The following is a 24440-nucleotide window of genomic DNA, read 5'->3' as shown; positions in this document are numbered from 1 at the left end:
GGAAGGGGCTTACTAGGCCTTTCCCTCTCCGATTGCGACCCGAGGATTTGTACAAGAAAGCTCCAGGAAGATCATGGGAACTTTCCTTCTCTCGGGCTCAAGCACCTTTGCGTTCCGTCACCAAGTTTCGAACTTGCGGATAAACTCGATGTTGAAGCATTTAGACGCAGTGACCGAGGGCTTCCTCTCGGAAGTCCCATCCGCGGATGTCGGCAAACTCAGACACGCTTCCATCCTTGGGAAGGGCTTGTTTGAGCCCAAGGACGGAGAAATGGGCAGCTGGTGTGCGGAGGAAGTCGAATCTCGATTCACTCCTCCAAAAAGTGCTTACTTCCAGACCCTGCAAGCCTCCGACGCCTCATCATACAGCCTCGTCAGCCTAGGTTATCGGAACCGCTCCGGCAGCTAAGACAAGGTGTACAATAGCAGTCCCCTCCTGTCAGGGACAGGTAGGACGGGAAGTCCTCCCGGGGAGGCAATAATCCTGAAGGGAGCGGCCGAGTTCGCAAACTCTAGGATTGGCAACCCCCCTGCAGGTCTCCCGCTGGGGGGATGCCTAAGGTTACTCTTTCAGATAACAGCATCCCGGTGCCGATTCCTGCACGATCTCCGTGATCAGCCAAGGATATCGCGCCTCGCTCTTAGCATCTCTCCTCCACTGATAGCGAATCCAGTGTCGCTGAGCTTCTATGCCATGGGATCAGCAAGGGGTTTGCCCTTCGGGCAGAAGGAGCCATGCTCTAGATGAATGCCATCCATAGGGTCGTTGACGGCTTCCCCCCCGGCTTCTTCAGTCGATCCTTTCTTGTAAGGAAAGCATCTGAGACGGGAGTTCCGTCATCGACCACTCAGCTCTGATCAAGTTTGTCGAACAAACTTCGTTCAGCGTGGAACAGCAGAATCGATCAGACTGGTAGCGAGACCACAAGACTCCATATGCCCTGGATCGGAAGTACGGGTACTTCCAGGTCCCATTCCATCCGTCTTCCAGGAAGCACTTGGAATTCAGCCTAGACTACAGATGTACCAGTTCAAGATGCTGTGTTGCGATCCCGCCGCAGCAACGCAGGTTTTCACCAGAGAACTCTCCATGCTATCCTCATGGCCACTCAGGAGCAGGCTTCCGCCTCCTTCGCTTTCTGGAGGTCTGGCTAACTCCGGTAGTCTCGGAATGGACCTTCTTCGACACCGAGACAAACTTCCGGGACTTTACCAAGATCTAGGGATCATGGTAATTCGCAAGGAGCCTTCTCTGCTTCTACCTCAACATCTGGGATATCTAGCCATGATATTGACTCCTTCTCCAAGCCTTCCCATCAGTTGAGTGTGGCAAGGCTGAGGAGAGTCGCAGAACCGTTCCTCAGACAAGGAGAGCTTTCAGCCCTATCTTGGTACGTTTCCTAGGTCTCCTTTCCTCCTTGACCCGTCTAAGTCCCGAACGGTCGCCTCAGGATAAGTTCCCTGTTAGGCGGCCCAAGTTCCGGTGGAATCAAAGCAACGATTAACTGGACCTTCTGGTCCCTTTGGGACCAGCGGAACGATTAGACCTGCAATGGGGGTTGACCTACGGAAACCTCTTGCATGGGAGTGGATCTTCTCGTCCTTCCCCCGCATTTGATGCTGTTCTCGGACTCGTCAAAGAAAAGGGAAGGGGGGGGGGTGACCATGTTCTGGTTTAGGCCTATGGTCAGGACTTGAAGGGTACCTCCACATCGTTCAGCTAGGCTTTGAGGCCGTAGTCTGGCCCTTCCAACAGATCCTGCCGAGTCGCTCCGTGCGCGACAAATTCATGGTACTGGCGTATTCCAACTAGCAGGGAGGTACATTTCATACTTTCGCATCTTGCAGTAGAGATACTTAGATGAACCGAAGTTCACTCGATACCACTATCGGCTCACTCATTCCGGGCAGAGGAATGTTCTCTCCGACAATCTGAACAGAGACTCACAGATAGAGAGTACCTGGGGGTCTTTGGCTTCTAGTAACCAGCAAAGTCCTGGCCTGGGGGACCTGATCACGATAGCCTGGAACTTCAAGCTGCAGCTGTATTACCCCCCCAGTCTCAGACCCTGAGACTCTTTGGCAAGATGCCTTCCGGTAACGGTGGGACAGCATCGACGCCTACGTCTTCCCGCCATTTTTTTGTCAGTTCAGGAGGGGTCTCAACGAGACCAGATTGTCGGTCAACCTATCGATGACTCTGAGAGCTCCGCTGCGACTTTACGCAGAACGGTTTCCGGACCTTCTGCATCCCCTGGCGGAACTCCTGGGAGAGCTTCTTCCACGACACAGGCTACTCAAACAACCACACTGCAACATCTATCACAAGCCGTAGCATCGCTTCTGCTTCACGCCTGGAGACCATACGACACCTCCTCACAAAGAGGCACCCCGCAACAGTTGCGGAGCGGAGGTCACGTCACCTGCGATAGTCATCCGCAGGGGTCTACCAGGCGAAGTGGAGAGTCTTCTGTGGTTGGTGTCGTGGGAGAGGTACCTCTCCCCTTGATGCCTCTACTCCAGCAATAACGGAGTTATTGTTTATCAGCGGGAGGAAACTCTATTTCCGCTCTCGGCAGTGAAGCCTATCACTCAGCCTTACCCTGGCCTTCAGGCTGGAAAGAATAGACATTTCCTCCCTGCTGGATCTTTCTTCGCTCATGCGAAGCGACGAACGTACCTGCCCCCAGTCGAAGTGAGACCACCTCCATGGAACATGGTTCGGGCTCTTAAGACCCTTAAGAGATCTTCTTGCGAACCATTACGTCAGGCCTCTAATCGTCGCCCGTCTTGGAAGACGGTGCTCCTGCTCGCTCTGGCCTCGGCCAAGTGTGTAAGCAATCTTCATGGTCTCTCGTACGACTCCGCCTTTTCAAGAGGATAGGGGGAGGTAACATTCAGGTTCGTTCCTGAGTTGATTTCTAGACTCAGAATCTTGGAGTCCCGGACCTTCGGTTCGACTCCTTCAAGATTTCGAGTCTCCGTTCTGTAACAGATGACCCGGACCTTCTCCTACTTGCCAGTAAGGAACCGGAGGGGTTATCTTTAAGAACAGCTGCAGTTCGTCCTGACGTGCAAGCCCGGTTTGGGAGCACAATAAGGACGCAGGGGAGGGTCACCAAGTATGCCTTTTCAGCCCGGATTCAAGGGCATTCATCTTGACCTGAATCCAGACCCTCCCCCGTCACGTCGCCCTACAGCCCACGATGTCAGATACATCGCAACGTCCCTGGCCTTCAAGAGGGACTACTCTGTGACGCAGGGGCTACAAGCTGTAGTCTGGAAGCGTCTAGCGACCTTCGCAGCCCACTTCCTGCAGGACCTGACCCACAGGGGTATCGATACGTTTCTATCGCCCTGTGGTGGCTACACAACAGTTGGTCTAACCTCAGGCTCCTTTTTGGACAGGTAGCAGAAGGTTGAGGGCATTGTTACCGGGTTTTAGACTGCATGAACGGAAGAAGTATGTCTGGCCCTTACTTCTTTCTTCATCCTCCCCTCTCCTGGGGAAAGCAGCATCCTGGTCTCTGCATAGCTGACCTCAAACCTCTGCAGGTAAACCATGCTTCCTTGTGTTCCGAGTATTGAGATAATACTGTCGCGTCCCCCATACCCTGACGAGGTGGTATTGGGAACGTCCTAACCCAGAGTTTTGTCTAAGAACTCCAGGTCAACTGCCTAGGACAAGTCACACTTTCTTCCTTCACACACAAGCTTATGTAGGCCACACGTTCCTTGCGGAGCAAGGAACTTGTGAGGTGCAGGGACTCCTCTCGAGTGCGGCTCACTCGGATTCTGAGTCCCCGGGTAAGCCAAAGCCAGTATGGCTGAGGATTTTCCACCCTTCCTAAGGGGTAAGTCACCTTATGTAAATAACGTGGTTTGTATTTCGGTTACGGAACAAATGACAAATTCGGAGATAATTTGTATTTTTCCTAACCATACAAACCTTAGCTATTTACACACATTTGCCCGCCAGCCCTGTCCCCCAAGTCAAGTCCTACCTCTAAGTGAAGTGAAACATTTCACCGGTGTGTGAGGGGGGAGGGGTAGCAAGCTACCCTTACCCCTACCCTCATTAAAATCTAATGGCTCGTCAATTTCAGCTATGCTAAAAGTAAACCCTATCTAAATAGCTAAGGTTTGTATGGTTAGGAACAATACAAATTATCTCCGAATTTGTCATTTTTCCTAACTATACAAACCTTAGTTATTTAATCAAACTTGCCCGCCAGCCCTATCCCCTTTGAAGTCCTACCTCCAAGCAAAGTGAGCTCAAGTACAGGTGTGTGTGAGGGGGGGGGGGGTAGCAAGCTACCCTCCCCTACCCCCGCTAACTAGCGGTGTGGATAGTAAACCCTCGTTAAAATTTTAATGGCTCATCATTTCAGCTATGCCGAAAGTAATACCCCTATTAAATAGCTAAGGTTTGTATAGTTAGGAAAAATACAAATTATCTACGAATTTGTCATGTTCGACCTCTGCACAGTTCCTCTGATTTTTACGAAACTAATGATGAATGTGGCGAGCATGCTGCACTCGAGAGGCATCAGAGCCTCCCTGTACTTGGACGATTGGCTTGTAAGAGTTCCCTCAGCCGATCGCTGTTTGAAGGACCTTCAGTTGACTTTAGATTTGACAAAAGAATTGGGACTCCTAGTGAGCCCAAAGAAGTCACAGCTGACTCCATCCCAGAAGATCCTTTATTTGGGGATGGAGATTCAGAGTCAGGATTTTCGGGCTTTTCCGTCGCGTGCAAGAGTTCAGTCAGCACTTCTAAGGCTGGAGGCCTGTGTGAAGAAGAAAGTCACTTCATTAGGAGAATGGATGAGTCTTCTGGGAACCCTCTCGTCTCGAGAAGTTTGTATCCCTGGGGAGACTGCACCTAAGGGGTAAGTCACCTTATGTAAATAACGTGGGTTGTATTTCGGTTACGGAACAAATGACAAATTCGGAGATAATTTGTATTTTTCCTAACCATACAAACCTTAGCTGTTTACACATATTTGCCCGCCAGCCCTGTCCCCCAAGTCAAGTCATACCTCTAAGTGAAGTGAGACATTTCACCGGTGTGTGAGGGGGGAGGGGTAGCAAGCTACCCTTACCCCTACCCGCATTAAAATCTAATGGCTCGTCAATTTCAGCTATGCTAAAAGTAAACCCTATCTAAATAGCTAAGGTTTGTATGGTTAGGAAAACTACAAATTATCTCCGAATTTGTCATTTTTCATAACTATACAAACCTTAGTTATTTAATCAAACTTGCCCGCCAGCCCTATCCCCTTTGAAGTCCTACCTCCAAGCAAAGTGAGCTCAAGTACAGGTGTGTGTGAGGGGGGGGGGGGTAGCAAGCTACCCTCCCCTACCCCCGCTAACTAGCGGTGTGGATAGTAAACCCTCGTTAAAATTTTAATGGCTCATCATTTCAGCTATGCCGAAAGTAATACCCCTATTAAATAGCTAAGGTTTGTATAGTTAGGAAAAATACAAATTATCTACAAATTTGTCATGTTCAACCTCTGCACAGTTCCTCTGATTTTTACGAAACTAATGATGAATGTGGCGAGCATGCTGCACTCGAGAGGCATCAGAGCCTCCCTGTATTTGGACGATTGGCTTTTAAGAGTTCCCTCAGCCGATCGCTGTTTGAAGGACCTTCAGTTGACTTTAGATTTGACAAAAGAATTGGGACTCCTAGTGAGCCCAAAGAAGTCACAGCTGACTCCATCCCAGAAGATCCTTTATTTGGGGATGGAGATTCAGAGTCAGGATTTTCGGGCTTTTCCGTCGCGTGCAAGAGTTCAGTCAGCACTTCTAAGGCTGGAGGCCTGTGTGAAGAAGAAAGTCACTTCATTAGGAGAATGGATGAGTCTTCTGGGAACCCTCTCGTCTCTAGAGAAGTTTGTATCCCTGGGGAGACTGCACCTAAGGGGTAAGTCACCTTATGTAAATAACGTGGTTTGTATTTCGGTTACGGAACAAATGACAAATTGGGAGATAATTTGTATTTTTCCTAACCATACAAACCTTAGCTATTTACACATATTTGCCCGCCAGCCCTGTCCCCCAAGTCAAGTTCTACCTCTAAGTGAAGTGAGATATTTCACCGGTGTGTGAGGGGGGAGGGGTAGCAAGCTACCCTTACCCCTACCCTCATTAAAATCTAATGGCTCGTCAATTTCAGCTATGCTAAAAGTAAACCCTATCTAAATAGCTAAGGTTTGTATGGTTAGGAAAAATACAAATTATCTCCGAATTTGTCATTTTTCCTAACTATACAAACCTTAGTTATTTAATCAAACTTGCCCGCCAGCCCTATCCCCTTTGAAGTCCTACCTCCAAGCAAAGTGAGCTCAAGTACAGGTGTGTGTGAGGGGGGGGGGGGGTAGCAAGCTACCCTCCCCTACCCCCGCTAACTAGCGGTGTGGATAGTAAACCCTCGTTAAAATTTTAATGGCTCATCATTTCAGCTATGCCGAAAGTAATACCCCTATTAAATAGCTAAGGTTTGTATAGTTAGGAAAAATACAAATTATCTACGAATTTGTCATGTTCGACCTCTGCACAGTTCCTCTGATTTTTACGAAACTAATGATGAATGTGGCGAGCATGCTGCACTCGAGAGGCATCAGAGCCTCCCTGTATTTGGACGATTGGCTTGTAAGAGTTCCCTCAGCCGATCGCTGTTTGAAGGACCTTCAGTTGACTTTAGATTTGACAAAAGAATGGGACTCCTAGTGAGCCCAAAGAAGTCACAGCTGACTCCATCCCAGAAGATCCTTTATTTGGGGATGGAGATTCAGAGTCAGGATTTTCGGGCTTTTCCGTCGCGTGCAAGAGTTCAGTCAGCACTTCTAAGGCTGGAGGCCTGTGTGAAGAAGAAAGTCACTTCATTAGGAGAATGGATGAGTCTTCTGGGAACCCTCTCGTCTCTAGAGAAGTTTGTATCCCTGGGAAGACTGCACCTACGTCCCCTTCAATTTCACCTCAATGCTCATTGGAAGAGGGGAGACAGTCTCGACAGGGAGAGTATTCCCATTACAAGTACGATCAGAGCACATCTTCGATGGTGGAACAACGCTCACAGACTCAACGAGGGCCTCTCGTTGGAGCCTCGTTGGAGCAGAGGAATCCAGACCTTGTGCTGTTTTCAGACGCCTCAAATTCGGGATGGGGAACAACATTGGGAAAAAGAGAAATATCAGGTCGTTGGACAAAGGAACAGGAGGCTCTTCATATCAATCAGAACGAGCTCTTAGCAGAGCACTTAGCCCTCAGAGGATTCGAGGATCTGGTCCTAGACAAGGTGGTTCAAGTCAATGCGGACAGCACCACGGCCCTAGCATATACAGTATAGCAAAGCAGGGGGGGACCCACTCGAAGTTGCTGTACGAGTTAGCGAGATCTCTTCTCCTTTTGGCGAAGGAAAGGAGGATTCTTTTATTGACATGGTTCATTCAAGGAGTCAAGATTGTGAGTGCGGACAGGCTCAGCAGGGGGGACCAAGTTCTTCCCACAGAGTGGACGCTACATCTGGACGTTGTCCCCTCATAGATCTGTTTGCAACCTCCAAGACAAAGAGACTGGGAACGTACTGCTCTCCAGTTCCGGATCTCGAGGCAGCTCACATAGCCGCGTTCCTGTTAGATTGGACACACATGGATGTGTACGCTTTTCCACCATTCAAGATCCTATACAAAAGTGGTGCAAAAGTTCGTATCTCACAAGGGGACCAGGATGACCCTAATTGCTCCTTTCTGGCCGTCAGAGTCTGGTTCACGGAGGTACTGTGGACGTGCCGAGAAGCCTCCCGTTGAGAGCAGATCTTCTCAGACAGCCCCATTTGGCAAGAAATCACCAAAACCTCCGAGCTCTACGTCTGACTGCCTTCAGACTATCAAAAAACTCTCAAGATCTAGAGGATTCTCGAAGGAGGCAGCCAAGGCTATTGCAAGAGCAAGGAGAGCCTCTACCATCAGGGTGTATCAGTCCAAATGGGAGGTATTCAGAGAATGGTGTAGGGCTAACTCGGTTTCTTCGTCCAATACCTCTATAATACAGATTGCCGATTTCTTTTTAGATCTTAGAAATAAGCGTAACTTCTCTGCCTCGACGATTAAAGGATACAGAAGTATTTTGGCAACTGTTTTCAGACATAGAAATTTGGATCTCTCCAACAATAAAGATTTACAAGACCTTCTTAGGTCTTTTGAAACATCTAAGAGATGTCATCAGGCTTCACCTGCTTGGAATTTGGATGTAGTATTTAGATTCCTTATGAGTGACAGGTTCGAGCCTCTGCACTCGGCCACTTTTAAAGATATAACTTTGAAGACGCTTTTCTTAGTGAGCTTGGCGACGACTAAAAGAGTCAGTGAGCTCCATGCTTGTAGCAAGAACATTGGATTCAGAAACGGGAAAGCAATATGTTCCTTGCAGCAGGGTTATCTGGTCAAGAATGAACTTCCTTCTCATCCATGGCCCAAGTCTTTTGAAATTACTAATCTCTGTGACATAGGGCGATGAGATCGAAAAAGTACTCTGTCCTGTTAGAGCTCTAAGGGTATATTTGGACAGAACGAAGAGCTTGAGAGGCAGCTCGGAGGCGCTCTGGTGTGCAGTCAAGAAGCCCTCGCAGCCTATGTCGAAGAATTCTCTATCCTTTTTTATAAGGCTTTTAATTAGAGAAACTCATTCACAGTGTGATGAGGCAGATCTTAGACTGCTCAAGTTGAAGGCACACGAAGTAAGAGCAGTGGCTACTTCGGTAGCTTTTAAACAAAATCGTTCTCTGCAAAGCATAATGGATGCGAATTTTTGGAGAAGTAAGTCTGTTTTCGCATCCCATTACTTAAAACATGTCCAGACTCTTTATGAGGACGGCTACACTTTGGGTCCATTCGTTGCTGCGAATGCAGTAGTAAGTGAAGGATCTACCACTACGTTCCCCTAATTCCTAGTACCCTTTTCTTTCTCTTGGAACTTTGTTGTTTTATGGTTGTATGTGGAGATTGGTCGACAGTCTTCCGCAATCTGTTGATTTGGTCAGGTGGTCATGTTGTTCCTTGAGAGCTCCCGGAACAAGGGTATTAGTGAAGGTCCTGTCATGTTATAGGTTATGGCACCTTTTGACAGTTCCTAGAGATCATCAGCCCCCTGGGTGGACCGCTGGATCTTCTAAGGATAGCAGACAGAATGAGGCAGAAAACCATTGCAGTCTGCTTCCTTATTAGGTACGAACCTCTTAAGTTGCTTAGGTGTAACTCTTAAGTGAATTTCCAATGAAATTGCTGTCTCTGACCCGCCACCAAGGGTGTCAATCAGCCATTCTTATATAACCAATGGGTAAGTTTTATGTTTAAAAATTATATTTTCATAATAAAATAAATTTTTTAACATACTTACCCGCTGGTTTTATAAGTTATAATCCCACCCTCCTCCCCTCTAGAGACCAAGGGGCAAGGAAAATCTGAAGTGGTTGGATTAGTTCTACCTGTAGTCCACGAGTTTTGAATAGTTCTGCCGGGGCATCAGGGACTATAGCCCTTCTTATATAACCAGCTGGTAAGTATGTTCAAAAATTTATTTTATTATGAAAATATCATTTTTATATATTGCTAGTGAAGAAATTCACCAAAAGGAAGGACAATACAATTACTGTACTGTTTATGTGGATGTGTACAGTATACTGTAGTGTTTATATAGTACTGAGCAGTATTTTGATGAATGTTTTCATGTCTGTTTTAGGATAATGGCTGAGAAACACAAGATATTTACAAATGACTCAGTGCAGCAGCTTGCTTTGATTCATACCAGGGTGGAAATCAGTACAAAAAACAAACAAACCCATGTTGGTTGGGTATATACAATTGATCCAGTGTCAGAAAGGTGAGTACAGTACTTGTTTATTGCTATTTAGCTCTACAGTAATTCCAATCAGTATGCCTCTTCTTTCTATTTTCTCCATCTTTAATTGCCAACACCACAGCCCTCTGTTATCCTCTTTCTTCAAAGATTGTGGTCCTCAGCATTTTCTTCACTTTTATTTAAGTTTCAATTGATAGATGTCACATTTTATAGGGTTTGTGTAACAAGAAAGGGATTTTTAAACTTAATTTTGTTCGTACACATATACAAACCCTTCGCTCTTTACTATTAATATATTATTCTGGCGTAGTTTGCATCCAGCCATAAACTTTTAACGCAAGGTGATAACAACCCTCCGCTAGAAAGCTGTGGTTAGTACAGCCACCTTGCTCACACACTCACCCAGTGCGTTACATCACTTTTGATTTTGGCTTGCTCTTCCATAAACCCAATTTTAAATATTAAACTTAGCCGGTGAATATATAATAGCTGACATCTCGGACGGCTCGACAGAAACCAAAAACTCGCGAGCGATCGCCATGAAGGTTGCGGGTGTGACCACCAGCGCCGACTATCGGCCAGATACCGCATATACTTGTAAACAGCTCCAGTTCTTCTCTGTCGGTCTTATCGACAAGTTGATTCCGCTCGCTGTTGACCTTGAGTTTTCGTCATTTTTGGTGAAGTACTTATTTTGGTTGTTTTGAGCTTTCGCTGTGACGGGTGTTTTTTTCTTCAATTAAAACTCTTGAACCCTTTTTTGGCAAGTTTTTATTGTTGATGACTTTGGATTTGTTTTGGATTTTCTCTGATTGTTCAATATGGCTGACCCTTCTCCTATCCCTGGACCTAAATTTTGCAAATGTAATGCTAGGGATTGTAACAAACGTCTTCCCAAGGCCTCTCTCGACCCACATACCGTTTGTTCTAATTGCCGGGGTAAATCCTGCCAATTAGGAGATCGGTGTGATGAGTGCGTGGTCTTGTCGGAATTCGACTGGCTTGAATTTGATAAATATTCTCGTAAGCTGGAGAGAGATAGGGTGAAGAGAAGCTCCTCTAGGTCGTTGGAATTTTCCTTCTCCCATGCCCCTGAACCTAATCCTTCCCCTGTAGTAGTTGTTCCTGAACCCCCTACTAGCACTCATGAACCGTCCATGCGGGATATGTTTCTTGCGATTCAAGCTTTAGGCGAGAAAGTTGAGTCCTTAGCATCGGACCGTAACCAACTCATGTCAGATGTGAAGTTATTGAAGTGTCAGAGTGGCAAATCAGAAAATCGTAGTGATAAAGTGATAAGTGCGCAAAGTGTATTTAGTGTTGCGACCGAGGGTTCGTCTGTTCGTGCTTGTCGCTCCCCTAGTCCGAGACCTCTTTCAGGCTCCCCTGCACCAGGGAGAAGTAATGTCGTAGGACTTAAGGGGACGAGAGGCTTTAACCAACGTACAGATGTTCCCTCTTTGGTATCGGGCGTTTCTCGTCAAGATCGCCTTTACCATAAGACGGGTGAGGCTGTGTTCTCGTCATCCGAAGGCTTTTCGCAAAAGAAACCTTGGCGCAAGGTTTCTAGACCCTTGAAGCGAAAGTCAGTCCCTTCAGGACAGGTCCAGCGTCCTGGCTGTAGCCACTGGGACAGCTCTGACCCTTTGCAGTCGTCGGAAGACTGTTCGCCTATTAAACGTAAGCGTAACACGGGGTCCGAGGGTCGCGGTAAAGGCAATGTTTTGCCAACACAGACGTTACCGTCGTCTCGGCCCGTTCCGACTCCCGTTGATCCTAAATGGGTTGTCCTGCAGGACATGCAGACTAAGCTTGCCTCCCTTATGGAGGAGTATAACGTTGAGCAGGTTCACGATGATCCTTCGCTTTCGAATCACCGTTACTCTGATCGAGACTCTGGCCGTCAGCCGCCCAAACGAGCTTTTACTCGTCCATTTGACGTTAGTGCTGAAGTTTCTTGTACTTTGAAACGTGATGTCAGTAGTTTTTCACATCAGTCACGTGACATGGATCCTCCCTCGCTGCAGTCCCGTATTGACTTTCAGCCGCTGCCGCAGTCTCGTGTTGACGTTCAGCCGCTGCCGCAGTCTCGTGTTGACGTTCAGGACGTTCGCCGACCGGCTCAGTTGCCTCGACTTGACGTTGAGCGTCAATCACCGCAGTCGAAGGTTGTTTTGACTGCTCAGTCTATGCAGTCAATGCAGTTCCGACGTGACGTCGAGCGTCCATCAACTCCTGTTGTTGTTGTTGGTCAGTCACAAGGTTTTCAGTCCTTTCAGCAGCGGCGTGACGTCGCTTCCTCTACTGCTACTGCTGCTCCTTTGCTTGTTGACATTGCCTGTCAAGCGTTGCCGCCGCGGCAGGTCTCTCCTTTTCATGAGACTCGGCAATTGTCGGACGAGGTTCCTTCAGATGAGGAAGTTGCTGATCCTCCTCCTACTGATATTCCTTTGGGCATTTTGTCAGACGGAGAAGAGCCTAAAGCTGCTCAGCCCTCTATGGACTTTAAGAAAATCATGCTGATTTTTAAGGATCTTTTTCCGGACCATTTTGTAACTTCTGCTCCTCGTTCGCCTCCGTCAGAGTTTGCGCTAGGCCTAGCTGCTTCGAAGCCTTCGTTTACTAAGCTAGTGCTCTCTCGCTCTTCTAAGAGGGCTTTACGTTTGCTAGGCGACTGGTTGATCACCAGGAGGATTTTGGGGAAGACAGCCTTTGCTTTCCCTCCTATTAAACTAGCTTCTAGAGCGAGCGTCTGGTATGACACGGGAGAAGTTCTCGGCTTGGGAGTTCCTGCCTCTGCCCAGGGAGACTTCTCAAGCCTCGTAGACTCTCCCCGTCGCCTGGCCATGAGACGCTCTAAAGTTTACTGGTCCTCCTCGGACCTTGACCATCTCCTCAAAGGGGTTTACAGGGCCTTCGAAGTTTTTAACTTCTTAGATTGGTCGCTAGGAGCCTTAAGCAGGAAGATCTCGTCGGCCGACCGTGATGTTTCCGTGCTTACTATGTCCTGCATGGACAAAGCCATCCGTGATGGCTCCAATGAGCTCGCCGCTACCTTTACGGCAGGAGTCCTGAAGAAGAGGGAGACTCTTTGCTCGTTCCTTTCGGCAGGAGTAACTCCCTGCCAAAGGTCGGAGCTTCTCTTTGCCCCGTTGTCATCTGCCTTGTTTCCTCAGCAGTTGATCAAGGATATTGCGGCTTCTCTGGTGCAGAAGGATACCCACGACCTGATGGCTACGTCTGCTCGCAAGGCTGCTCCTTCATCGCCTTATGTCGTAAGACCCAAGATCGATACCCCAGCGACGAGGTTTATCCCGCCCTTTCGTGGCAGAGCCCCCAGTAGGGGAGGCGCTCGTGCCGACAGCAAAAGAGGCAAGAGGAGAGGATCCAAGTCCTCCCGTGGCAGAGTCTGACTGCCCACGTCCTCAGACAGCGGTAGGGGCCAGACTGAACAACTTCTGGCAGGCCTGGGAGAAGAGGGGTGCAGACCGAGAGTCTGTGTTGTTGCTCAAGGAGGGGTACAAAATACCTTTTGTACGCAGACCTCCTCTAGTAACAGTTCCTTTAGACCTCTCTCCCAGGTATCGAGAGGAGTCAAGGAGACAAGCTCTACATCAGCAGGTTTCTCAGTTGCTAGAGAAGGGAGCGGTGGTGAAAGTCTCGGACTTTTAATCACCGGGATTTTACAACCGTCTCTTCCTAGTCCCAAAGCATACAGGAGGTTAGAGGCCAGTGCTGGATGTCAGTGCGCTCAACGTTTTTGTTGTAAAAACAAAATTTACGATGGAGACCACGAAGTCCGTCCTAGCAGCGGTCAGAGAGGGAGACTGGATGGTCTCTCTCGACCTGCAGGATGCGTACTTCCACATTCCTATACACCCGGATTCTCAACCGTATCTGAGGTTTGTATACAGGAATGTGGTGTACCAGTTCCAAGCACTGTGCTTCGGCCTCAGCCCTGCTCCTCTCGTGTTTACGAGGCTCATGAGGAATGTGGCAAAATTCTTTCATTTATCGGGAATTCGAGCCTCCCTGTACCTGGACGACTGGCTACTCAGAGCGTCGTCCCGTCATCGCTGTCTGCAGGACCTTCAATGGACGTTGGATCTTGCAAAGGAGTTGGGACTGTTAGTGAACTTAGAAAAGTCTCAACTGAATCCCTCCCAGACGATTCTCTATTTGGGGATGGAGATTCGCAGTCTAGTTTTTCGGGCTTTTCCGTCTGCCACCAGGATAGATCAAGCCTTGCTCAAAGTCCGCCTCATGCTGAAAAAAGACCGTTGCTCAGTGAGAAGTTGGATGAGCCTCCTAGGGACTCTGTCATCCCTGGAACAATTTATCTCACTAGGGAGACTTCACCTTCGCCCTCTCCAGTTCCATCTAGACTCCCATTGGAACAAGGGCAAGACTTTGGAAGCTGTGTCAATCCCGATCTCAGAGCCAGTAAAAACGTGCCTGAACTGGTGGGACAGCAACATAAGTCTGCGAGAGGGTCTGTCCCTGGCGGTCAAGAACCCAAACCACGTGTTGTTCTCAGACGCGTCGGATTTGGGTTGGGGAGCGACTCTGGACGGTCTGGAATGTTCGGGTCTTTGGACGTCGGATCAGAGGAGCCTGCACATCAACTGCAAGGAGCTGTTGGCTGTTCACTTGGCCTTGACGAGTTTCGAGAGTCTTCTACGAAACAAAGTGGTAGAAGTGAATTCGGACAACACCACAGCCTTGGCGTACATCTTCAAGCAAGGAGGCACTCACTCCCACACACTGTTCGTCATCGCAAGGGACCTCCTCATCTGGTCAAAAGATCGAGGCATCTTACTGTTGACAAGATTCATCCAGGGGGACTTGAACGTCTTGGCGGACTGTCTCAGTCGGAGAGGTCAGGTGATCCCCACAGAATGGACCCTCCACAAGGACGTGTGCAAGAGTCTTTGGATGACTTGGGGCCAACCCACCATAGACCTCTTTGCCACCTCGTTGACCAAAAGGCTCCCGACCTATTGCTCTCCAGTCCCAGATCCAGAGGCGGCCCACATAGATGCTTTTCTGCTGGACTGGTCTCACCTGGACGCGTACGCATTCCCGCCGTTCAAGATCATCAACAAGGTACTGCAGAAGTTCGCCTCTCACGAAGGGACAAGGTTGACGTTGGTTGCTCCCCTCTGGCCCGCGAGAGAGTGGTTCACAGAGGTACTTCAATGGCTGGTAGACGTTCCAAGGAGTCTGCCTTTAAGGATGGATCTCTTACGGCAGCCCCTCGTAAGGAGTCTTCATCAAAGCCTCCCCGCGCTTCGTCTGACTGCCTTCAGACTATTGAAAGACTCTCAAGAGCTCGAGGATTTTCGAAGGAGGCAGCCAGAGCGATCGCGAGGGCTAGGAGAGCATCTACCATCAAGGTCTACCAGTCGAAGTGGGAGGTCTTTAGAGACTGGTGCAAGTCATCATCCATTTCCTCTTCAAGTACCTCTGTAGCCCAAATTGCAGACTTTCTCCTGCATCTGAGAAATGTTTGCTTCCTCTCTGCTCCCACTATTAAGGGCTACAGGAGCATGTTGGCTTCTGTGTTCAGACATAGAGGCTTGGATCTGTCCAATAATAAAGATCTCCAAGATCTCCTTAAGTCCTTCGAGACCTCTAAGGAGCATCGTATGTCAACTCCTGGTTGGAACTTAGACGTGGTCCTAAGGTTCCTAATGTCCGACAGGTTTGAGCCATTACATTCAGCCTCCCTGAAGGATCTCACCCTCAAGACGCTTTTTTTGGTGTGCTTGGCTTCGGCTAAAAGGGTCAGTGAGATCCATGCCTTTAGTAAAAACATCGGCTTCTCTACAGATAAAGCCACATGTTCGCTTCAGCTTGGTTTCTTGGCCAAAAATGAACTGCCTTCTCGTCCTTTGCCTAAATCTTTTGATATACCTTGCCTATCAGAGATTGTAGGCAACGAGGTTGAAAGAGTACTGTGCCCAGTTAGAGCTCTTAAGTTTTATTTAGCTCGTACCAGATCTTTACGAGGTGGATCTGAGGCCTTATGGTGCTCCGTTAAGAAGCTCTCATTGCCTTTGTCTAAAAATGCTTTATCGTATTTTATTAGATTTTTAATCCGAGAGGCTCATTCTCACTTAAGTGAAAAAGATCGTTGTTTACTTAAGGTCAAGACGCACGAAGTAAGAGCGATAGCAACTTCCGTGGCTTTTAAGCAAAACAGATCTCTGCGAAGTATTATGGACGCGACCTTTTGGAGGAGCAAGTTGGTGTTCGCTTCATTTTACTTAAAAGACGTCCAGACTCTTTATGAGGACTGCTACACACTGGGTCCATTCGTTGCAGCGAGTGCAATAGTGGGTGAGGGTTCTACCACTACATTCCCTTAATCCCAATATCCTTTTAATCTTCTCTTGAAATGTTTTTAATCTTGTCTTGGGTTGTACGGAAGGCTGAGAAGTCTTTCGCATCCTTATTGATTTGGCGGGTGGTCAAATGTCGTTTCTTGAGAGCGCCCAGATTAAGGGTTTTGATGAGGTCCTGTTGTATGGGTGGTCGCCCTGGATATAACAGCTCCTGGGAGTCTTTCAGCATCCTAAGAGGATGGCTGGGCTTCTTGAGGAAAGCGGACTAATAAGGCAGAGTAATCGTCAGAGTCAGCTTCCTTACCAGGTACCTATATTTAATTGGGTTTTGTTATGATATAATTGTCAAAAACTCATGAGCATATACGCCTTTATTGTATTAATACTGGTCTCTACCCACCACCATGGGTGTGAATCAGCTATTATATATTCACCGGCTAAGTTTAATATTTAAAAATGATATTTTGATTATAAAATAAATTTTTGAATATACTTACCCGGTGAATATATAAATTAAAGGCCCTCCCTTCCTCCCCGATAGAGACCCAGCGGAATGAGAAGAACTGTAGCTGTTTACAAGTATATGCGGTATCTGGCCGATAGTCGGTGCTGGTGGTCACACCCGCAACCTTCATGGCGATCGCTCGCGAGATTTTGGTTTCTGTCGAGCCGTGTGAGACGTCAGCTATTATATATTCACCGGGTAAGTATATTCAAAAATTTATTTTATAATTAAAATATCATTTTTAAACATCTGACTTACCTGGTAGTTATATATACAGTATAGCTGAGTCCCTGACGTCATGGCAGAAATTTCAAAACTCGCGGCAATCGCCGGTTGGGTAGCCAGGTTTACCACCAGTGTGCCCTCTACCCAGGTACCTGGAACCATTCCAGTCATTCCTCAGATCTTCCTTGCCGCCTCACCGGCGACATCGTTGGATTTTTCACTCGCTGTAGCCTGTGTATAATTGCAGTTATTTTGGTGATGTACAATTTGGCTTTGGCTTTCGCTCGTTTGGATTTATTTTTTGATTTTCTTGAACCGCAATTGGATTTTGTTGTTTTGATCCTTGCTTGTATGATCTCTCTTTAAAATATTAAAAATGTCTGTCTCTTCTTCAACTTTTAGGTGTGTGAGAGGTTGTAAGACCCGGCTTGCAAAAGCCTCTGTTGATCCCCACTCCATTTGTGTGAAATGTAGAGGTAAAGTTTGTGAGTTGGTTGATCGTTGCGATTAATGTGTTATTTTGTCTGAGAGTGAGTGGTTGGAGTATGACCACTACACTTGTAAGCTTGAGAGGGATAGGATTAGAAGGAGTATGAGTTTATCTCGTTCTTCTAGAGATTGTTCCCCTTCCCGTGTCAACGAACCTAATCCCTCCCCTGTAGTGGTAGTGAACCAACTCTAAAGGACATGATGGTGGCCATTCAAGCCCTGGGCGTGAGAGTTGAGTCGCTCGCAGCGGACAGAACCAAGTTAATGTCCGACGTTAAAGAATTAAAGAGTGCTAGTGTCAGTGCTAAAAGTGAAGTGAATTTGATCAGTGCAGTAGAGGGTGCGTCTGCTTGGACCTGTCGTTCTCCTAGCCACAGACCTCTTCCAAGCTCCCCAACCCCTGGGAGAAGGAATGTCGAATGGCGAAAGGAAACGAGAGGCGTTAGCGCCCGAGCAGTCGTCCCCTCGAGCGTACCTGTTGACGCTTCACAGGACGCTCACCCTCGCCATGGGAAAGGTGAGGTGAAAGTGTTTTCGTCCTCTTCGGATAACGCAGCGCCCAGACGGGGCTGGCGTCTCGCATCCAGACCTCTGAAAAGGAAGATTGACTCTGTCGAACAGTGTCGTGTCATGACGCCTCAGGCTCCAGGTTGCAGCCATTGGAGCAGTCTGGAGCATTTTCCTTCCTGCTCCGAAGAATGCTCTCCTGCCAAGCGCCCTGTTACGTCGGTAGGAGATAGAAGGATGTCGGAAGCTGTCAAGCGTCCAGCCCCACCGGTTTCAAGACAGTTTTCTGAGACTGGCATGACCTCTGTGCATGCTCCTCTTCTTCCTTCAGATTGGTTTCCGTCCCCTGGACGCTCTGCGCTTTCCTTGAGCGACGTAGAAAGCGATCTTGTTGTAGAAGCAACGTCTCCTGTTTTGCCACAATAAGTTGATCCTAATCTTAATATACTGCAAGATATGGAGCAGAAACTCTCTTCCCTCATGCAAGTCCATCAGCCTGCGGACAAGAAGAGAGTGGCTCACCAAGACGCTGAGCGTCAGGATTTTTCACACCTTGACGCCAAGCGTCAGAAAGCTAAGAGTCGAGAGGTTCTTGACGATGAGCAGCTTACCAAGCGTTTGGAGCCTGGTAGCCATGACGCCTAGCGGCGTAAGGAGGAACTTCATGCTAAGTGTCAAGAGACTGGTACGCATGACGCCGAGCGTCAAGGAGTTAGACGTCGGGATGCCGAGCGTAACAGCCTCAGACATCGTGATGACGCCAGGCAAACCGAGTGTTGAGATCGCGAACGTCATAGTTCCGAGCGTCAAGCGTTGGAACAACGTAACGCCAGGCGTCATGATCTTGGACCCCTTGACGCCAGAAGTCAGGATCTTAAGGAGTTGACTCCTAGGAAACAGGGTGTCTCTACCTCGATTTGAGACCTGTCGGAGGAAGGGATCGACGATCACCTTTCCCCCAGTGATCATTTAGAGGAAGTCTCGGAAGGAGAAGATCCTAAGACCCTTCATCCTTCGGTGGATTTAAAGAAACTCATGAGAGTTTTTACCGAAGTTTCCAAATTATTTTGTTCCTGCTGCTCCTTGTTCCCCTGCTTCAAAGTTTACGCTCGGAAAGGCGTCGAAGGAGTCTCTGTTCACAAAGATGGTGTTTTCTCGCTCATCTAAGAGAGCCTTGAGAATGATGGGAGACTGGATGCAATCCAAGAAGGACCAGGGAAAGACTTTTACGAATAGAACTTACCTGTCAGTTATATATATATATAGCTATAGCCTCTGTCGGTCCGACAGATTTTTCAAAACTTCCGTCAACCGCCGAGTGGTAGTTGTTCGGTTAGGTGGTTAACAACCCTTACAGGGTGGTACTTGGAATCATTCCCATTTTCTGTTCCTCAGATCATCTCTGCTGGTTGGACTGACAACATCGTTGCTGGTCCGCTGTCAGGTTTTTCGCTCGCTTCCCCGTGTCGCTGTATTGGACTAATTATTGGTAACGTATACTGACCTGTGGATTGGCAATCGCTTTTGTGGCTCGTTTTTTTAATTTATTCTTTTGATTGTTCTTTGGATACGATGTCTGATAAGCATTTTCGAGTGTGTGTGAATGAGGAATGCAAGGTGAGGTTGCCGAAAGCTTCGGTGGACCCTCCACTGTTTGTTTGGGGTGCAGGGGCTTTGAGTGTGCTCTGGATAAAAGGTGTAAAGAATGTGAGGTTTTGGATGAAAAGAAATGGATGGAAATGAAACACTATGTGAGTAAATTAGAATTGGATAAAGTCAGGAGGGCTTCTAAATCTAAATCTAATTCTGTTAGTGATGTTAGCCTAGACCTTTCTTAGAACCCCTCAATTCCTAGATCTTCTGTAGAAGTTGAACCTTCTCCTGAGGTAGTAGCTCCTGCTCCTTCTACAGGAACTGTGACTACTGTGGATGACCTTCAGTACGCCAGGATGGCGGTTGAGATGAAGGATCTTTAGGACCAGCTTGCAGCCTTGAAGGAAGGTAAGAGTGCAAATAAAATTAGTGATAGTGCTTGTGAAAGTGCAGTGGAGGTGGTGACTGATCGAACCTGTCATGCCCCTAGGTCTAGACCTCTACCAAGCTCCCAGGACTAAGGGAGAAGGTACGTCGACGACCGCAAGGGGGTGAGAGGTACTTATCCTCAGTCAGCCGTCGCCTCAAGCAGTCCTGTTGCTATTTCCCAGGCTGCTTATTCCCGCCACAGAAAAGGCGTGTCGGACGTGGTAGTGTCTTCTCCAAGCCCCTCTCCTAGACGCAGATGGAAGTATGAGGTGTCGAGGCCGACAAAGAGAAGGTGGATGCAGCAAGCTGACAAGACCCGTACTCGCTCTCCCATTTCGAGTAGATGGAGTAGCCCGGAACCTTTTCCTTCCGACGATGACTGGAACGCCTCTCCAGCGAAAAGGTCTAAACCTAGAACGGACGATTCACCGCAGGATGCTTGGAGGAAGGAGAGATCTCCTCTTCCTTCAGGTTATGAAGGACTCTCTAGAGAACCTTCTCCTGCTACCAGCGTGACTCGGCAGCCTTCTCCTTCGGAATCGCAAGACCCAGCAGCGGTTGCGAAATCCTTCATAACCGTCATGCAAGACCAACTGGTGTCACTAGTTCAAGCTTTTAGCCTCCCTCCCCCACAGTCGGGCAGACGTAAGGACGACAAGTTACCAGTGAAGAGGTCAAGCAAAGAAACACCCGCAAAGTTTTCTTAAGCTAATAAGAGGGAACGGAGTTTCTCTCCCTTTCGGGACTACAGACAGCACCGTTCTTGCGGTGAGTGGATGATGCGTCACACTTCGCCCAGGGAAACGCCCCTCTCTCGGCACCGCGAAGCTCCTGGCGCCAATCAGGGTTCTTTTCCCGACTCTTGACGCCGCGATTCGTCAAGCTCTCGACGCCACGTCTCTCCTTCCTCTAGACGACAGGAATATTCTCCCTCTCTCCGATACGATGATTCTGTGGCTCGACGACGCTTTAAGTTCTCCACGCCAGGAAGACATCTACTCTCGCTCTCATCAGACCAGCACTTGACAAGATGGTTGCAGCTCTCGACGACAGGACGCATACAACTCTCGTCGTCAGGACGCTTCCGACTCTCGATGTCAGGACGCAACTAACTCTCGACATCAGGACACATCCAGCTCGCGACGTCAGGACGCATCCAGCCTGCCTCTCCAGGACGCTTCAAACTCTCGACGTCAGGACGCATTCAGCTCTCGACGCAAGGACGCATCCACCTCTCTACGTCAGGACGCATCCACCGCTCGACGCAAGGACGCATCAAGTGCTCGACGCCTAGACGTAACCAGCGCTTGGCTCCAGGACGCATGCGTCTCCCGACGTCAGGACGCATCCGGCGACTGGCTTTACTCCTCTGACACAGGTGAACAGCTAGAAGGGAGTGATACTTATGCACGCCGGACTGAAATTAATTTGGATGTTAAAGAAACCTCCGACTTAGTTCCTTCAGCTTAAAGGGAAACAGAGTTGGAAGGAATCCAAGACTTAGAGGATATTTCAGAGGACGAAGATAAACCTGCTAATGCGACTGCTGACTATAAGGTCCTCTCACGCTCCCTCTTTGAACTGTATGGAGAGGAGTTTAAACCTGCTGCTCCTCGTTCTTCTCAGTCACAGTTCATCAGGAAGAAGTCGAAGAAGCAGTCAGCTTTCATCAAGATGAAACTGTCGATTTCAGCAAAGAAGGCTCTGGTTAGGATCAATGACTGGCTGAAAGAACGTAGACAAGCAGTGAAGACCACCTTCTCGTTTCCACCAGCTAGACTTGCCTCTAAGGCAGGCATGTGGTATGAGTCTGGAGAAGCTCTTGGCCTGGGAGTACCGGCCTCCTCCCAGGGGGACTTCTCTGGCATAGTAGATTCGTCTAGGAGACATGCCCTTAATTCTGCTAAGGTGATGTGGTCTATGTCGGAGCTAGACCACCTCATCAAAGGAATCTTCAGATTCTTCGAAGTGTTCAGCTTCTTAGACTGGGCACTTGGAACACTGGCCAGGAAAGCAGAACACGTGCAAGCCACAGGGACAGAAGACCTAACCAGTATTATGGCCTGTATGGATAAGGCTCCAAGAGATGGGGCAAACGAGTTGGCTTCCCTGTTTTCTGCGGGAGTTCTGAAGAAGAGGGCTCTATTATGCTCTTTCACGACCAAAGCGGATACGGTCGCACAGAAAGTAGAGCTACTATACGCCCCTCTCTCGGAACATCTTTTTCCTGAGTCCCTAGTCAGGGACATTACCCTTTCGCTGACACAAAAGGCTACGTAAGACCTCCTGACGCGCTTCGCAAGGAAGGCTCTACCGGGAAATCTGTCATTTTTGAAGAAGGAGGAGAAGAAAGTTCAGCAGCCCTTTCGGGGTAGAGCCCCAACTAGGACGGAATTCAGAGGAAGAAGGCAGGAGACGGGCAGTAGAGCGAACAGAAAGACGTTCAGGGCCTGCGCTAGGAAATGAGTCACAAGTCTTCCAGACAGCAGTAGGAGCAAGGCTGTCACAGTTTTGGCATGCCTGGAAGGAAAGAGGGGCGGACGCCTGGTCCCTCTCGGTCATCAGAGAGGGGTACTAGATCCCCCTCTTGAAGAAGCCTCCAATTTCAAGAAGCACCACCAGCCTTAGTGGCTCAATACTCGAACGCCGTGAAACAAGGGGCACTACTGGATCTGGTAAACCAGATGCTGGAAAAGGGAGCGATAGAACCGATCTTGGAACTAGAATCCCCTGGGTTCTACAATCGCTTGTTTCTGGTGCCCAAGAGCTGGGGTGGATGGAGACCCGTTCTAGATGTCAGCACGCTGAACGTCTTTGTAGAAAAGACCAAGTTTACCATGGAGACGACTCAGTCGGTGCTGGCTGCGGTCCGTCCAGGGGACTGGATGGTGTCTCTGGACTTGCAAGACTCTTACTTTCATATCTTCATCCACCCGGCTTCAAGGAAATTTCTAAGATTTGTAGTCCAGGGCAGGTGCTTCCAATTCAAGGCCCTTTGTTTCGGCCTCAACACAGCCCCTCAAGTTTTCACCAGAGTAATGGCAAACGTGGCGGGATGGCTTCATCAAGAGGGGATAAGAGTATCCCTATACCTGGACGACTGGCTGATAGGGTCCCGGTCGAAGAACAGGTGTCTGGAGGACTTACACAAGACATTTATGATGACCGAGGAACTGGGTCTCATCATCAACAAGGAGAAGTCCCAGACCGAACCGAGTCAGACGATTCTTTATTTGGGGGTAGTTCTGGACTCAGCTCATTTTCGGGCTTCTCCCTCCCAAGAAAGGCAAAACAGGTGCCTCGAGAAGGTGCAGGAATTCCTGGAGAGGCAGAAGTGCTCGGGGAGGGATTGGATGAGTTTGCTGGGCACCCTCTCCTCACTCGAGCAGTTTGTCTCCCTGGGAAGGTTGCATCTCAGACCTCTACAACACTTCCTTTTAAGAGTATGGGACAGGAAGAATCAGGAGGACTCCTTTTCCTTCCCCATTCCAGCAGAGATCAAGAGACATCTGAGTTGGTGCTTGGATCTGTCGATATTAGGGGAAGGAATCTCCCTGTTCAGGAAGAACCCAGATCTTGTGTTATTCTCAGACGCTTCAGAGTCAGGATGGGGAGCAGCACGGGCTCTTGGGAAGTGAAACAGAACGAATGGCACATCAACATGAAAGAGTTGATGGTCATTCTGTTAGGATTGAAAGCCTTCAAAGACTCTGTCTCGGGGAGAGTAGTAGAAGTCAATTCAGACAACACCACGGCCCTGACTTCCATCAAGAAGCAAGGAGGGACTCATTCTCTGTCCCTATACGAAACAGCAAGAGAGCTCCTTCTGTGGGTGAAGGAGAATGGCGTAGAGCTTTTAACGAGATATGTGCAGGGACAGAAGAATGTAAGAGCAGACATGCTCATCAGAAAAGGGCAATGAATGGAACCTCAACCATCAGGTTTGCCAGAGGCTGTGGAAGTTATGGGGGAGGTCTTCAATAGACCTCTTCGCCTTCAACCAGAACAAGAGAATCCCCAACTACTGCTCCCTAGTTCCGGACAAGGAAACAATAGCAGTAGACGCCTTCTTGTTGGACTGGACAGGGATAGACACTTAGGCGTTCCCCCCTGTTCAAGATTATCAACCTAGTTGTCAAGAAAGTCGCTCTCCTCGAGGCAGGGAGAATGATCTTGATAGCTCCATTCTGGCCAGCAAGAGAGTGGTTCACAGAGATGGTGGAGATGTTAGTGGACTTTCCGAGAAGCCTTTCTCCAAGTCCAAAGCTTCTCAAACAGGCCCACTTCGAGAGGTATCATCAAAACCCCCTCGCTCTACAGCTGACTGCCTTCAGACTATCGAGAAGCTTGTTAGAGCGTGAAGCTTTTCTACACAAGCTGCAAGAGCAATCGCCAGAGCGAGAATGGTCTCTTCACAGAGAGTCTACCAATTGAAGTGGGAGACCCTTAGATCGTGGTGTAAACAGTGCAAAGTGTCT

General features: G+C 48.5%; 1 protein-coding gene across 3 annotated transcripts in view; it reads left to right on the top strand.

Moving 5' to 3' along the window:
• LOC137637094 (gem-associated protein 6-like) overlaps positions 1 to 24440 on the top strand; it is a 125924-nt gene that overhangs the window by 43263 nt on the left and 58221 nt on the right. For all 3 annotated transcript variants that reach the window (XM_068369389.1, XM_068369390.1, XM_068369391.1), the window contains exon 2: positions 9748 to 9888. In XM_068369389.1, the coding sequence (XP_068225490.1) occupies positions 9748 to 9888 (141 nt within the window). The remainder of the gene's footprint in view (positions 1 to 9747; positions 9889 to 24440) is intronic.

Source organism: Palaemon carinicauda, unplaced genomic scaffold, assembly GCF_036898095.1.
Source record: "Palaemon carinicauda isolate YSFRI2023 unplaced genomic scaffold, ASM3689809v2 scaffold53, whole genome shotgun sequence".
Classification (NCBI taxonomy): Eukaryota; Metazoa; Arthropoda; class Malacostraca; order Decapoda; family Palaemonidae; genus Palaemon; species Palaemon carinicauda.
The sequence above is the reverse complement of the archived record's forward strand: the minus strand, read 5'-3'. Positions and strand labels throughout refer to the sequence as shown.